General features: G+C 36.4%; 1 protein-coding gene across 1 annotated transcript in view; it reads right to left on the minus strand.

The window, feature by feature from the left end:
• KLHL1 (kelch like family member 1) overlaps positions 1–17,369 on the minus strand; it is a 526,330-nt gene that overhangs the window by 204,549 nt on the left and 304,412 nt on the right. The window contains exon 5 of the mRNA NM_001193055.2: positions 893–1,105. Coding sequence (NP_001179984.2) covers positions 893–1,105 — 213 coding nt within the window. The remainder of the gene's footprint in view (positions 1–892; positions 1,106–17,369) is intronic.

Raw genomic sequence — 17,369 nt, forward strand, 5'->3', positions numbered from 1 at the left:
GTGATTTGGATTCAAATGGACAGGCTCCTAATAAACCTCCTAATAAACCATACAAAATATACACCCACAAACACACAATATTATCTATCATTTCAGAGGACAGAGCCCACCTTCAAACTTATGTTTGGATACCCTGAAATGCCAGACACCCTGAGTTAACAATGCTATTCATGGATGATTTTTCAACATTAGAAGTTATTTTACAGACACGAGACTCTGAATCGGGGAAAATTAATTATGCTTTTTCTTATAAGTTGAATGAACTTGGTATTTTATCATATCACCTGTGTCCTGCATAACTCATCAATAAAATGAGGTGGATCATACATTTGGTGTGTGGATTTTCTTTAGTTCCAATTATAAAAGATTTCATAGTCCCAGTTGCCAAATGCTGTTTATTCAAAATTCTCTGCCATTCAGTAATATATCTTATCCTTCTATAAAGGTTTTAAATCTCATGCTTTGAGCTTTTAAGAATATTCTAGGGAGATATATTTTTCAGAAAATGATCATGCTATTGTATCTTACGTTAGTAAGCTAGATACTAGACAGACAGGTAGTTAGATCGATCATGAAAACAGGGAGGTGGAGAATTAATAATTGCAATATTCTAAAAATCTTTAAAATGTTCTATTGATATTAAGTACTTTACCTATATTATCTAATTTGAGCCTCATAAAATTTTTGTGTGGTAGTATAATTTGATTTGATAAAGAAATTAAACTTCAGAGAAATTGACATTCCTACAGTCATACAGGCATTATTAAGTAAGTGGCAGATTTGGGAATCAGAACCATCACCCATCAAATAATAGTAAAACATTGGCTGTAATATTTAATTTTAGCACAGAATTTTTCAGTTGGTCTTAGCTACAAAAACAGCGTCTAATTACCTGAGGTGGAAGGAGCGGCAGTCTTATGAAGGCCAGAAGCATACTCAAGTCATTGCATCTCCTCTGCATGTCATATTTGACCCACATCATTAATGCATGGAAGATGGTTTCTTCATCAGGAACATTGACGTCATCACTGGCCAGGAGTTTATGGAGCTCCTCAGCTGGAAGCAGTAGAAACTCTTGATTTCTTATAACTTCCATTATGTTTTCCTAGAGGGAGAGAAATAGTTTGGCATAAAGTTAGCCTCAGTTTTATTTAGCTAGCAAAGCCTCCCAGAAAGAAATGAGAAAAGTAGTCAATAACCTTTGATTTCATTATAACATAATCCTTGAGACATAATCCTTCAGAAGCGAGAAGCTGTTAAGATGAAAGCATTGTAATTGTAATTGGAGTGTAAATGTATCTGAGAGAGCACAGATCTTGTAATAACTGGAGGATTATAACACTGAGCTTTGTTATGCAGGCAGAATGTACTAAGTGATTAAATGTTCAAGTTTCAAGTGGACTACTATGTAAGATTTCGTGAATATGAAAAAATAGCATTTCAATTTATTAAAAGCTTGACTATATATACATCAATCAGAAAGTGGGAATAAAATTACTCAGATCTAACACTATAAGATGCATCACTGTTTATTCAAAAGGGAAAAAAGAGAACAGAGCATAAAAAGTCACAAAATCCCATATATTTCACCTTCTTAATAGCTCTCAAACCTCTCTCCTGACAGTTTCTCTGACTCAATTTAGATTCCCATTTATTTTCTAGCAGATTGCTGCCATATCCTCTAATGACTCTGCCTGACTCTATCCTTAGCTTCTCTAGTGGTCCCACTGTACTGTTGTGAGAAGGGTATTTCTAAAACATAAATGTGCTCTTGACACTATTCTAAAGTTTCGCTGTGTTTTGTCTTGTTTTGGTTCAAATCTTTTGGTTAAGCATATTGGTTCTTTATAACCTGACCTCTTCCTGATTCTAAACATTATGTTTCCAAACTTTTTGGCACTTCTGCCACAAAATTACTCATTAGATTTGCCTTATTCTCACTCCATTGCTTAAAATGGCTATTAGCCACCTTTGTTATCCTAATTGCTTTCAGTTTTCAAGATTCAGTTCAAAAACTAAATATGGATATGTATATCTATATCCATATATATATGGATATGCATATCTCTCTATATATATATCAAGACCTCTCTGTTCACTCCCATTTGATCTGGCTGCCCTGTCTTATATGCATGCACAGTGTATGTACATGATATATCAGTTACCAAAGTTCTGCATAATCTTTGATGTACTTAGGGATCTTATCACAAACTTTGAGCTCCTTGAGACAAAGACTTTGAATTAACCTTTTATATCTAGATTCTGGAACACAGCCAGTGAACAGTACAGATTTATTGAATACATATATTTATGATCTTAGAGAAAAATAAATTTGGAGATAATGAACTTCAGCGCAGTGTTTTTCAAACACTTTTTAAAAACTGCTTGTTGAAAATCTCACATTTCATCACAGTGTCTTATGTGTCTAATAAATGGTAAGAGAAGACAGAGATTTGACTGTTGGCCTTTACTTTTGTTCCACATTCCTCCATGTCTCCTGAGACAACCCCAAGGAAGATAACTAAGACTTCTCAGTTTTAAAGCTGCAAAGGTGACATAAATCTCTAAAGGATTATTTTTTTAATGTAAAACCTGAAGTAGTGGCACTTCTCTTCCCCCAAAACCTTGGTGACTTGGTTTCCTGCTAAAACATAGCAGAGAGGCAGCAAGTGCTGATTAATCTGTTTGTCAGAGCAAATTCAAACCTGTTTGCTCAAGACCTGACCCATGTTGTGAATGTATTCTTAGAATCAATTCCAAGGCTTGAAGGGCCTTCAGCTTTCACAAAAGCAAATCAACTTTTACTTTCAGATCTTTAGCTATTTTTTTCTTACATTTGACCTAGTAGAATAGCCTATTCCATGAAGTAATTTTGCTCCCTGTGTTTCCTGTGTGCCTAATACAATACTGTGAAAATTCAAAAATCTTTATCGTGAAAGCTATGTTTTTGTCCAGTAGTAGTAGTAATTTTAGTGGCTTGATTGTGGCTGACTCTTTGCAACCCTATGGACTGTAGCCCACCAGGCTTCTCAATCTGTGGCACTCTCCAGGCAAGAATACAGGAGTGGGTTGCATTCAGATGTGAGAATTGGACCATAAAGAAGGCTGAGAGCTGAAGAACTGATGTTCCTGAAATGTGGTGCTGGAGAAGACTCTTGAGAATCCCTTGGACAGCAAGGGGATCAAACCAGTCAATCCTAAAGGAAATCAACTCTGAATATTCATTGGAAGAAATGATGCTTAAGCAGAAGCATACTTTGGCCATCTGATGTGAAGAGTTGACTTATTGGAAAAGACTCTGAAGCTGGGAAAGACTGAGGACAGAAAGAAAAGGGCGTGGCAGAGGATGAGATGATCTGATGGCATGATTGACTTAATGGACATGAGTTTGAGCAAACTCTGGCTGATAGTGAAGGATAGGTAAGCCTGGCATACTGCAGTCTGTGAGGTTGCAAAGAGTCAGACACAACTGAGCAAGTGAACAACAGCAACAAAATAGAACCCACTTGCCAATGCAGGAGACATAAGAGATAAGGGTTTGATTCTTGGGTCAAGAAGATCCCTGGAGGAGGGCAAAGGACCCACTTCAGTTTTGTCTCTTGGAGAATCCCATGGACAGAAGGGTCTGGCAGGCTATAGTCTCAAACAGTCAGAAATGACTGAAGCAACTTAGTATGCACGTATGCATGATACTTGTTTACTAAATGAGCCAAGTGTGTGCTCTGAGATTTAGTACCACCGAATTTCTCTAAAGAGCTTCAATAAGATAAAGAAGTTTCCGAAGAATCTTTGAAAGAATTTTTGTTCATCTATTATTCCAGTTACTCAAAAATCTATGCCTTTTTTAAACTACACACGAAATTGTATAGCTAGACCATCAGTATATAGTGAGGAGTGCCATAAAAATCAGCTCTGTGAAACTTTTAGCAGTGCCTATCATAAAGATATTGTTCAAGGATTTCATTTTATTTTATGGTGTACTCTTACAATAACCCTTGGGAGAAATTTCTTTCAGATTTTAGTAGCAGGAATAATTGCACTTCTCCTGTGTAAATTGGTTTGCTTTTATCATGGATGTTGTAAATTATGAAATTGATCAGATTCATCTTTTTATTTGGCTTCTAGAAAACTTTGAGTCAAGTTGAAATCTAGCAGAGAGTAAGGCAATAGCCTTTTATGGTTTGATTTCTTTTTCAGACAGCTCTGGTAATAGCGTTATTTAATATTACTACAGCAGATTTTCTCCTTTTTTTCTTACATCTAATCTAGATTGCATTCTTGTAATTTTGCATCTGTATAAATTATACTATATCTTTAGGAAATAAGAAATATTTTTAAGTGTTGCTATAAATAAACTATACATTGGAAGATAATACTGGATATGAATGAATCCATCACACTGATACATAGATTATATTGTTTTTATATTGTTTTCATTATTTTTTTATTTTTTGTTATATATATATTGGTATGCTGAAGTTCATATCAGATCAGATCAAATCAGTCGCTCAGTCGTGTCCGACTCTTTGCGACCCCAGGAATCGCAGCATGCCAGGCCTCCCTGTCCATCACCAACTCCTGGAGTTCACTGAGACATCCATCGAGTCAGTGATGCCATCCAGCCATCTCATCCTCTGTCGCCCCCTTCTCCTCTTGCCCCCAATGCCTCCCAGCATCAGAGTCCTTTCAAATGAGTCAACTCTTCACATGAGGTGGCCAAAGTACTGGAGTTTCAGCTTTAGCATCATTCCTTCCAAAGAAATCCTAGGGCCGATCTCCTTCAGAATGGACTGGTTGGATCTCCTTGCAGTCCAAGGGACTCTCAAGGGTCTTCTCCAACACCACAGTTCAAAAGCATCAATTCTTTGGCGCTCAGCCTTCTTCACAGTCCAATCCTCACATCCATACATGACCACAGGAAAAACCATGGCCTTGACTAGACGAACCTTTGTTTGCAAAGTAATGTCTCTGCTTTTGAATATGCTATCTAGGTTGGTCATAACTTTCCTTCCAAGGAGTAAGCGTCTTTTAATTTCATGGCTGCAGTCACCATCTACAGTGCTTTTGGAGCCCAGAAAAATAAAGTCTGACACTGTTTCTCCTGTTTCCCCATCTATTTCCCATGAAGTTCATATATATATATATATATATATATATATATATATATAAAACCCATCAGGTCTCCTTCCAATGATATCTTTCCTAATATTTCCTGTGTTATTTGCAGTTTAGCTTGTAGAATCTAATAATTTAAGTGTCATTATTTTTTTTCCACTAAAGAAGAAAAATATATTTTCACACTAGTTTCCTTACATCTTAGCTAACTCTTTGTTGCCTGAGAAGATCAAATAATGAGAGACATCAGTACATTTTGAGCTGTTTATTTTTTGTATGTTACTTTTATTATAAGTTCATTCAATCATTCATTCTACACAGTTTTATTGAACACCTAACATTTATTCCTGGATAATTGTAGTGAGGAGAATGAAATTAATTTTCATCAAATGTTTACCGCACATGGGACAGCTAGATAATGTGCAAAGCATGGGAAATGACTGTCCTCAAGTCTTTAAAGGCTTGTTTTTCAAAAATACCTGGAATATTAGGTAAGAACATAAATTAGAAAATGAGAAACAGAAAGAAATGTATTCTGACAGGGGGACCATATTAACAAAGGCATACTAACACATAGATAAAGGGGCAGAGGTAAAAGTCAAGCTGCCAAAAGCCAAGGAATGGTAAGGATTGCCAGCAACCACCAGGAGTTGGAAAAGGCAAGGAAAGATTTTTCCTAAACTTCAGAGAGTGTCTGGCCTTGCCAGCATCTGGATTTCAGAATTTTAGCCTCTAGAATTGCAAGAGAATACATTTTCATTGTTTGAAACTACCCAGTTTTTGGTACTTTGTTATGGGAGCCCTAGGAAAATAACATATAAGAGAAATTCTAAAAATGACTATGCTAAAAGCTCTCACATAAACCTAAGAAAAAAATGGCAAGTATTACTAATCTTTTGACCAAACTGTTTATTTTATAGAATAATATATTTAAGAAATATCAGTTTTCTAGGGGTAAGATCTAATTAGACATTTCTCCAAAGAAGACATATGAATAGCCAAAAAACACATGAAAAGATACTCAATATCACTCATTATTAAATAGATGCAGATTAAAATTATAATGAATTGTCACCTCACACTGGTCAGAATGGCCATCATAAAAAAAAAAAAAAAACTACACACAATGAATGCTGGAGAAGATATGGAAGAAAGGGAATCCTCCTAAACTGTAGGCAGGAATGTAGATTGGTACATCCACTATGAAGAACAGTATGGAGTTTCCTTTAAAAAACTAAAAATAGAACTACCATGTGATCCAGCAATCCCACTCCTGGGCATTTACCCAGAGAAAACCTTAAGTCAAGAGTGCACTACACTCTACATTGCAGCCTTATTGACAATAGTATTGACATGGAAGCAACTTAAATATCCATCAACAGAGAAATGGACAAAAAGACATGGTACACATATGCAATGGGTAATATTAATATTAATTTGGCCCATAAAAAGGACCAGAATAGTGACATTTGCGGAGATGTGGATGGCCCTATACATTGTCATACAGAGTGAAGTAAGTTAGAGAAAAATATCATAAAATATCACTTATATGTGGAATCTAGAAAAATGGTACAGATTAACTTATCTGCAAATAAGAAATAGAGAAATAGAGTCACAGATGTAGAGAACTAATTTATAATTACTAAGAGGGGAAGAAGGTGTGGGATGAATTGGGAGACTGGGATTCACATATATACACTACTATGTAAAAAATAAATAATAAGAACCTACTGTTTATTACAGGGGACCCAACTTAATAATCTGTGGTGACCTAAATGGGAGGGAAATTAAAAAGAATAAAAAGGATATATGTGTATGTGTAACTGATTCACTTTGCTAAACAGCAGAAACTATCACTACATTGTAAAGCAACTATATTCCAATAAAATTAATTTCAAATAAAAATGAATAAAACCAGTTAAAAAAAAAAAAAAAGAATTAGCTAGCGTTCCCATGACCCAAATGAGTGTCAGGGATAGGAAAAAGTGGTCTGATATTTGGACCAACTTATCTTTACATACATTTTCCCCATTCCTTCTAAAATTTAAACTTTCTAATAATGCAGAACAGGGAGAGACTTCTCTCCCAAGTTATCAAGGGCTAAGAAGTAACACCTTAAAGTTGCTACACTGGTTTTACTGTCAAGACTCTAACCTTGCAGGTTAAAACCAATTTTCCTGGGCTTTTGATTATTTGGCTTCTGTGAATTTTTAATGGTTGTGTCAAAGTTGCTGCCTCAGCTCTTGAGCACTACCTCAGAGTTCAAAGGGAAGGGATTCATTAGGAGATAGTCACACCTTGTTCCTTTACAGATAAGAATCCTGGGGCTCAGAGGCACTCATACATAGTCATACCATTAGTCAAGATAGGGATGAGATTAGGAATTCAGTCTTTCATCTTGCTATATTACCTGGGCTATCCATCCTTCTGTTATTTTTTTCTTCTTGTTCTTTCTGCCCATCTAGTTTAGACTTGCTTACTTACTTAGATCTATGCAACGTTATGCACCCTGATTCCTGAGTACTTACTTGAATCATGTTTTCAACTCGTTCTTGGTATAACTGAATCCAATAATGTAGCCTGGTAATTAGGGAGAGTCAATAGATTAGTATTGACTTAGTAAAATGGATAGGATTTAGATTCTGACCTGACTATCTGCTGGCTGCACATTAGGAATTTAAGTTTCTTGGCTGTTGTTGTTGTTTAGTTGCTAAGTCGTGTCTGATGCTTTTGCAACCCCATGGACTGAAGCCTGCCAGGCTCCTCTGTCCATGGGATTTCCCAAGCAAGTTTGGGATATCCCTCTCCAGGGGATTTTCCAGGGACTGAACCCATGTTTCCTGCTTGGCAGTGGATTCTCTACCACTGAGCCACCTGGGAAGTTCCTTATCTATAAATGAGGATAAAAATAGTAGCACTAGTGTGAACATTAAATGTGCTAAATCGCTTCAGTCATGTCAGACTCTTGTGGATCCCATGGACTGTAGCCCACTAGGCTCCTCTGTCCCTGAGATTCTCCAGGAAAGAATACTGGAGTAGGTTGCCATTTCCTTCTCCAGAGAATCTTCCCCAACCATGGATCAAACTGGTGTCTCTTGCATCTCCTGCATTGGCAGGTGGCTTCTTTACCACTAGCACCACCTGGGAAGTCCTGTGAGGATTAAGCTTGGAGATTAATACTTTTCTTAGAAAAATACCTGACACATAGCAAGTGTTATATAAGCATTAGCCAGTAGCTGTTCTGCATCAGAGTTTACCCTTCCTTTTAGGCTTTTACTGGTAGCTGAATTCAAGTTCATAGTTCTTTATCTTCCCTATTTTCTTTACTAATATTCAGTTAACAAACTTTTTTTTTCCTATGCCTAATATGTTTTCATTTATTTATTTATTTATTTTGCCTAGTATGTTTTTAATACTAAGAATAGAGAGACAAGAAAAATAATAAAGAAAAGGATTCTGCCTCCTAATACACTTACTTTACAATAAGGAGGACAATATGATGTTGAAAGAGAAGTATATACATTGTATGACAAGATAAAAAAAAGAGAGAGAGATTTCATTAAGTCCGGTGGATGAGAATGCATATGAAATAAAGGAGGCCAAGGAGGAATTTGAATTAGGACATACATAATTTTTCTCTATGAAATAACAATTTCTAAAACAAGGAAATATTTCTCATAGAACCATAGATTTGGAGAATACCAAATAATATTGATGTTATCTAGTCTAATACTCATATCGTTACCTAGCAGGGTTAAGAAATAAAAATTTCTGTGACTTCACATCATCTCAAAATGGAAGCAATCTTTGAAGTCACTTAATGTGCACAGTACATAATGTTGTGCAATGCTTGCCTTGCAATTATGTTCAGTAATAGGAAATCTACTGCTGGAAGAAAGCTTATACTACTGTTAAAAACTGTCAGAAAACTGAACTCATTTTGAAGTAAAATTGTCTTTCTTGCAATTTCTCACATTGTTTCTAGGGCAAATATATTATTATTGTATTGATTATCTTTAAACATACTTGAAGGTTAATATTTAATTCTGATTTAAATGTTATAAAGAATAAAGAACTATTACTTTTTAATCTCTCTGAAAGATTTTAGTCCTCAAAATCAGAAAAGTAAGCCAGAGGAAAAGACACAATTTTCACTGAATTTTCTCCGAAATATCTACTTTTGTTTCCTTTGTTGTGGTTGTTTAGTCCATAAGTCATGTCCAATTCTTTTGTGACCCCAAGGATTTTAGCCTGCCAGGTTCTTCTGTCCATGGGATTTTCCAGGCAAGAATACTGGAGTGGTTTGCCATTTCCTTGTACAGGGGATCTTTCCCACCCAGGGATCGAACCCCTATCACCTACATTGCAGGCAGATTCTTTGCCACTAAGCCACCAGGAAAGACAACTAAAATGAGGCTTTGCCAGTTTTCATAGTTAATTCTTCACCACCCACTAAATATGTCTACTTTGTTGATAGAATTTTTTCCCAAAATACTTGAGTAATAAATTTCAAAAGAAGTATTTTATAATAACCCCCAAACTTTATTCAATATCAAAAATGGTTTCTGATGGTCATCTTTCAAGATTATATGTGGGAAAAGATAATTTTGTTATAAGTCCCTTAAGAAATACATGTCTATGATGAAGTATTTTCTGAAAAAATATTGCTAAAGAGATAAGGCACATTAGAAATTGTGATGGAAAGATAAATTATTTTTTTAGTAATAAGAATTGGATAAACCCTCAATTCTAATACTTCCTAGTCATGATTTCCTAGGCAAAGACATTTAATTACTCTGATATCTCATCTCTTCACCTTAAAAATAGGTTCTATAACAAACACCTACCGAGGAAACTTTTGTAACTTGCTATCAAGCAAATTAGGGGGAAGAAATTAGGAGGAAAGAAAATCCTAAGTCATGCAACAGTATGTAAGGTATGTGCAAAATTATTTTGGGGCAATTCTTGAAATTCTTGTAATGATTTGATCTGCTTCTGCTTCTGAAGACATACTATTCAAGAATTGTAATATGTGATACATATTATCTACTAATATAAGTTAACAGAGTGTGTAGAAATTATTTATAAACTTTACCACCAAGAAGGAGCTTCCCAAGTGGAGATAGTGGTAAAGAATCTGGTTGCCAATGTAAGAGATGTAAAAGACATGGATTTGATCCCTGGGTCAGGAAGATCCTCTGGAGGAAGAAATGGTAACCCATTCCAGTATTCTTGCTGGGAAGATCCCATGGACTGAGGAGCCTGATGGGCTACGGTCCATATTGTCACAAAGAGTTGGACACGACTGAGCATTTGAGCACACCAATATGAAAAGCAAACCCAGTTAGCTAAACAGGTATACATCTATTTTGTTGGGGAGGGGGAGGTTTAATATTACTATTGTCAAATATGTAATTGCTTTGTAAACTGTGTAACACTGCATGCATAAATTATTAGAGTAATAGTATTTTTTTAAATTATTAACATCAGACACATTTACTCCTTAGCAGAAGCCAAACCTGTCTTTTCCCCCCTTCCTTCATAAATTACCTTGCATCAGTATTTGTCAGGTTTCTTTTAGGTGTCTTATAGAAATCACTGAGAATGTCAGCAGCAGGAAAAGTTAAGAGGAAAGTAAAAAATCTCTGGACAGTCTTAATGAAAGCCACATGTTTGTGTCAGTTCTGGGAGAAACAGTATTATTGCCAAATTAATCATGAGAATTTAGCCTATGTACGTATTCAAACTGCAGAAGGAACTGATGAACCACTCCAGTACTCCTGCCTGGAGATTCCCATGGACTGAGGAACCTGGCAGGTGAGGTCTATGGGGTCACAGAGAGTAGGACATGATTGAGTGACTAACACACACACACACACACACACACACAAAGGCACACACACAAAGGTATTCAAAAGCATTTCTTTCATTGCAGCAAAGCATCCAGGCCATCTGATCACATAAAAGTTTTCTAAGAGAAATTACATTGCTTGATGAAAGTATAAAAATAATAATCCTCTACTTTGAAAGAAAAGAAAATTTTATTTCTAGATATTTCTGTCTTCCCTCAACTTGCAGCAAATTGACTTTTAGAATCTATTTTGATATGTAAGAATGTATATTTTATCAGGTAGTACATAGTCTGTACTTAGAACAAACTGAAAGAAAATTTATCCTTTTCAACAGAAAACAGGGTGTTTTTTTTGTTGTTTTTGTTTTTTTTTAGGACAAAAAAGGATTGTTTTGTCAACCTAGATTTATATAGTCTTTTTTTTTCTTCTAATTTTATTTTTAAACTTTACATAATTGTATTAGTTTTGCCAAATATCAAAATGAATCCGCCACAGGTATACATATAGTCTTTTTTGTTAAGCCTGTAAGACTTATCAGGAAAGTCTGTTATATGCATAATCTAAAAGACTCAAACAATTGAGGTAAAAATTATATGTAGGAAAGAAAGCAATCAGTATGGATCTTGCTTACATAATCACATTATTTAGCAGTGAAGATCAGCATTAGCTTTCTCCATCAGAATACATTACAGTTTTGCAATCTTAAGGTCTAAATGATCTCTACAGAAGCATGTGGAATTGTAATTGTAATTCTGCATACATTTATGGCTTAATAAAAGGATTTAGACTATTTCTATCTGGGGTGTACTAATTCATAATTAATGTTAAAAAAATCACAGCAGAGCAACTTCTCTTGTATTAATCCATTTTAAAATATTTTAAACAGCAGACATAATCATTGTTAAAAAATCAAGTAAAGCTCAAAGCTATAAAAATTCTTCCAAAAAACAATGAAATGGAAATTAATGAAAAATAATACATTACTTTATGCAAAATAATTGAAATAATGAAAGATAATCCTCTTAATAGTTATTCATATATGTAATAATTATCCTTTGATTTTTCCAAATAATAACTTGGCACATGTCATTGATTTATGTCTCAGCAAATAAAATAACCATTAGATGCATTAAAACATATATTGTTACATGCAATCATTAAATATACAAGTTGGTGCCAAGCATAATTCCATAGAATATTATATTTTAAAAATGAGATGCAGCAAAGTGAGACAAGAATTGTTGTGAAAAAATAGAAGTTCACACCTCACACAGGCTATGTGCCTTGCCATCCCAGAGAGTTTCAATATGGAAATGGTTATTCTTTATTTCTAAAAAATACTCTAAATATACATTTTTACATTTAATAAATCTGTTAAATAACTCTTTTCTGATGATTTAACATAAAAATATTTTTGTATATTTATTTCCTTTCACTGTAACAAATTTTTTGACTTCACAAAAACATCCATTTATTATCTCTTAAGAGCTTTCTAGGTGGCTCAGTAGTAAAGAATCCTCCTGCCAATTCAGGAGATGTGGGTTAGATCCCTGGGTTGGGAATATTCCCCTGGAGAAGAAAATGGCTACCCACTCCAATATTTTTGCCTGGAAAATCCCATGGACAGTGGAGCCTGGCAGGATCACAAGAGTCAGACATGACTTAGCAACTAAAGAACATTACCTGAAAGTTCTGGAAGTCAGAAGTCCAGGAAAAGTGCAGCTGAGCTGGTTCTCTGCTCCAGGTTTCATAAGAGCAAAATTAAAATGTAGACAAGGCTCTATATTTTTGGAGTATTTGAGAATGAATCTATTTAGAAGTTCATTCAGGTTGTGGGAGAATTCAGTCCTATGTGGTTGTGGGATTGAGCTTCCTGTTTCATAGCTGCCTCTTTGCTGGTTATTCTCAGTTTCCTGCTTTGCTTATCGCATACTACTTCCTCCATCTTTAAATACAGCAAAGGCAGGTTGAGTCTTCAAATTTCCAGTCTCTACTACCCGCCCTCAGCCTCAACTTCATTACTCTGCCACTTCTCTTTGATTCTCCTGGCTTTGCTTTTGTGTTTAGGCACTCATGTTATGACACAATGATCCCAGATAATCACTCTATCTTAAAGTTGGTTGATTAGTCAATTCAGTTGAATCTGCTAAGTGCCTTCAGAGCAATATCTAGATTAGTGTTTGATTGAATAATTAGGGAATTTTGGCAGAGAAAAGCATTTTTAGAATTCTTCCTACCAGTTTCCCTCACTGTCAGGTTTATCAATTTTTCATGCTTGCTTTTTATTTAAGCACTTAGTGGTTAAAGCTGGTGGATGAATCATTACCCTCACCAAATCTGTCATTCAGCTAAATTTACTGCATATCTAAATATATTAAATGCTGTTATTAGGAAATTAAATATAAAGGTGAAAAGACGTGGCCACACTCCCATTGAATTCAAAATATTGTTGAGGCATTTTATGATTGAAGAAATGAGAAGGAAAACTTGGTTATTTGATCAATAGGAAACCAACATTATCTAGTCGAGTTTAAATTTCTCAGGTGATCATCTATTCATAATTAATTTAATTAGAATTGAATGATAAGACATTATTTAACAAACTTACAGAAAACTCAGTTCTCTAGGGGACCACTGGTCCCTCTCTTTAGTTAGCCCCCAACTCCCTGGTGGCTCATATGGTAAAGAATCTACCTGTAATGTGGAAGCCCCATGTTCAATACTGGGTGGAGAAGATCCTTTGGAGAAGGGAATGACAACCCACTACAGTATTCTTTCCTGGAGAATCCCATGGTGTTGCAAAATGTTGGACACGGCTAGGTGACTAATATATACACATACAAACACTAGTCTTGCTTACCTGTGACTCAAAATAGAAACCCAAAAAGAGGGTATTAGAAAGCTAGGGAAATAGCCCCTGACTATTCCTCATGGTCCTATGGTAATGAGGCCCCAAACCATTGGATCCTTACACTGGGTTGCATCAAGTTATGCTCTAAGTTAGCTCTAAGCTGATTGGAGAGGGAAATGGCAACCCACTCCAGTATTCTTGCCTGGAGAATCCCAGGGACAGAGGAGCCTGGTGGGCTGCCATCTATGGGGTCGCACAGAGTCGGACACGACTGAAGTGACTTAGCGGCAGCAGCAGCTCTAAGCTGGGCCCTGACAAAGACAGATATCCTGTAACGCAGTGGGTAATTAAGGCTTATGACTTTAGTGAAAATGTGTGTGTGGAACCCTTCAAGATCACTTCATTTTAGAGCCTGAAGAGATCTTTGCTGTTCTTGTTCAGTTGCTTAGTCATGTATAGCTCTTTGTGACTCCATGGACTACAACACAGCACACTTCCACATCCTTCACTCTCTCCCAGAGTTTGCTCAAACTTCTGTCTATTGAGTCAGTGATGTCATTGGACCATCTCATCCTCTGTCACCCTTTTTCTTCTTGCCTTCAATCTTTCCAGCATCAGAATCTTTTCCAATGAATTGGCTCTTCCCATCAGGTGGCCAAAGTATTGGAACTTCAGCTTCAGCATCAGGGTTGTTTGCTTTAGGATTGAATGGTTTGATCTTGCTGTCCAAGGCACTCCCAGAATCTTCTCCAGCACCACAGTTCAAAAGGATCAATTCTTCATCTCTCAGCTTTCTTTATGGTCCAGCTCTCACATCTGTACATGATTACTGGAAAAACCAGTAGTTTGAATATATGGACCCCTTTGACTATATGGACCAGCTTTGACTATACAAACCTTTGTCAGCAAAGTGATGTCTCTGCTTTTTAATGCACTGTTAAGGTTTGTCATAGCTTTTCTTCCAAAGAGCAAGCATCCTTTAATATAATGGCTGAAGTAACTGTCCACAATGATTCTAGAGCCCAGGAAAATGAAATCTGTCACTGTTTCCATTTTTCCCAGATCTATTTGTCATGAAGTTATGGGACCAGCTGCCACAATCTTAGTTTTTTGAATGTTGAGTTTAAGTCAGCTGTTTCACTCTCTTCTTTCATCTTCATCAAGAGGTTCTTTACTTCCTCTTAAATTTCTTCCATTGGGCTGATATCATCATCATATCTGAGGATATTGATATTTCTCCCAGAAATCTTGATTCCAGCTTGTGAGTCATCCAGTCAGGCATTATGCATGTTTTACTCTGATAAAGTTAAATAAACAAGGTAACAATATACAGCCTTGATGTTCTCCTTTCCCAATTTTGACCAATCCACTGTTTCATTTCCAGTTCTATTACTTCTTGACCTGCATACAGATTTCACAGAAGGCAGGTAAGGTGGTACGGTATTCCCATCTCTTTAAGAATTTTCCACAGTTTCTTGTGATCCACACAAAGGCTTTAGCATAGGCAATGAAGCAGAAGTAGATGTTTTTTTTTTTTTTTTTTTCTGGAATTCTCCTGCCTTTCCTATGATCCAAAAATGTTCTCAATTTGGTCTCTGGTTTTAGCTTGTATATCTGGAAGATCTCAGTTCACGTACTGTTGAAGTCTAGTTTGATGGATTTTGAGTATTACCATGCTAGCATGTGAAATGAACACAATTGTGCAGTAATTTGAACATTCTTTGGCATTGTCTTTCTTTGAGATTGGAATGAAAACTGACCTTTTCCATTCCTGTAGCCTCTGCTGAGTTTTTCACATTTGCTGGAATATTAAGTGCAACACTTTAACAGCATCATCTTTTAGGATTTGAAATAGCTCAACTGGAATTCCATCATTTCCAATGGCTATGTTCAGAGTAATGATTCCTAAGGTCCACTTGACTTCATACTTCAGGATGTCTGGCTCTGGGTGAGTGACCACACCATCATTGTTATCCTGGTCATTAAGACATATTTTGTACAATTCTTCTGTGTGTTCTTTCCACCTCTTCTCAATCTCTTCTGCTTCTGTTATATCCTTGCCATTTCTGTCCTTTATTGTGTCCATCTTTGCATGAAATATTCCCTTGGTATCTCTCATTTTCTTGAAGTGATCTCTAGAATTAAATACTTACTGAGCATGGCTCTGGTACAAGAGCAGGACCCAGTTTATTCTGTAGCCTGGCCCTCATATCAGAAAGCTTGCAGAAGACTCTTATCCTCATCCATCAAAGGGTAGACAGAATGAAAACACAGTCACTTAAAACTAATCAAAATCATCACATGGATCATAGCCTTGTGTAACTCAATGAAACAATGAGCTATGCCATGCAGGGCCACCCAAGATGGATGGATCATGCTGTAGAGTTCTGCAAAATGTGATCCACTAGGGAAGGGAGTGGTGAACCACTTCAACATCATTGCCTTGAGAAGCCCATGAACAGTATGAAAAGGCAAAAATAAGTGACACTGAAAGATGAGCCCCCCAGGTTGGTAGATGTCCAATATGCTACTGGGGAAGAGTGGAGAAATAGCTCTATAAAGAATGAAGAGGCTGAGTTGAAGTGGAAGCTTATTCTTTTCTGGAGAATCCCATGGACAGAGATGCCTGGTGAGCTACAGTCCATAGTGTCACAGAGTCAGACATGACTGAAGCAAATTACCATGAATGCATGGGCAAGAATCCCTTAGTAGAGATGGAGTAGTCTTCATAGTTAACAAGAGTCAGAAATGCCATACTTGGGTGCAATCTCAAAAATGACAGAATGATCTTGGTTCATTTCCAAGGCAAATCATTTAACATCACAGAAATCCAAGTCTATCCCCCAGCCACGAATGCCAAAGAAGCTGAAGTTGAATGGTTCTATGAAGACCTACAAAACCTTCCAGAACTAACAACAACAACAAAAAGATGTCCTTTTCATCATAGGGGACTGGAATGCAAAAGTAGGAATTTAAGAGATATCTGCAGTAACAGGCAAGTCTGGCCTTGGAGTACAAAATGGGCAAAAGCTAACAGAGTTTTGTGAAGAGAATGCCCTGGTCATAGAAAACACTATCTTCCAACAACACAAGAGATGACTCTACACACGGACATCACCAGATGGTCAATACTGAAATCAAAATGATTATATCTTTGCAACTGAAGGTGGAGAAGCTGTATACAGTTAGCACAAACAAGACCTGAAGACTGTGACTCAGATCATGAGCTTGTTACTGTAAAATTCAGACTTAAATTTAAGTAGGGAAATCACTAGACCATTCAGGTATGAAAGTGAAAGTGAAAGTTGCTCAGTCGTGTCTGACTCTTTGCGACCCCATGGACTGTAGCCCACCAGGCTCCTCCATCCATGGGATTTTCCAGGCAAGAATATTGGAGTGGGTTGTCATTTCCTTCTCCAGTAGATCTTCCCGACCCAGGGATTGAACCCAGGTCTCCTCCATTGTAGGCAGACGCTTTACCATCTGAGCCACCAGGACCTAAATCAAATCCCTTATGTTTATACAGTAGAAATGACAAATAGATTCAAGGG

This window comes from Bos taurus, chromosome 12 (assembly GCF_002263795.3).
Source record: "Bos taurus isolate L1 Dominette 01449 registration number 42190680 breed Hereford chromosome 12, ARS-UCD2.0, whole genome shotgun sequence".
Lineage (NCBI taxonomy): Eukaryota > Metazoa > Chordata > Mammalia > Artiodactyla > Bovidae > Bos > Bos taurus.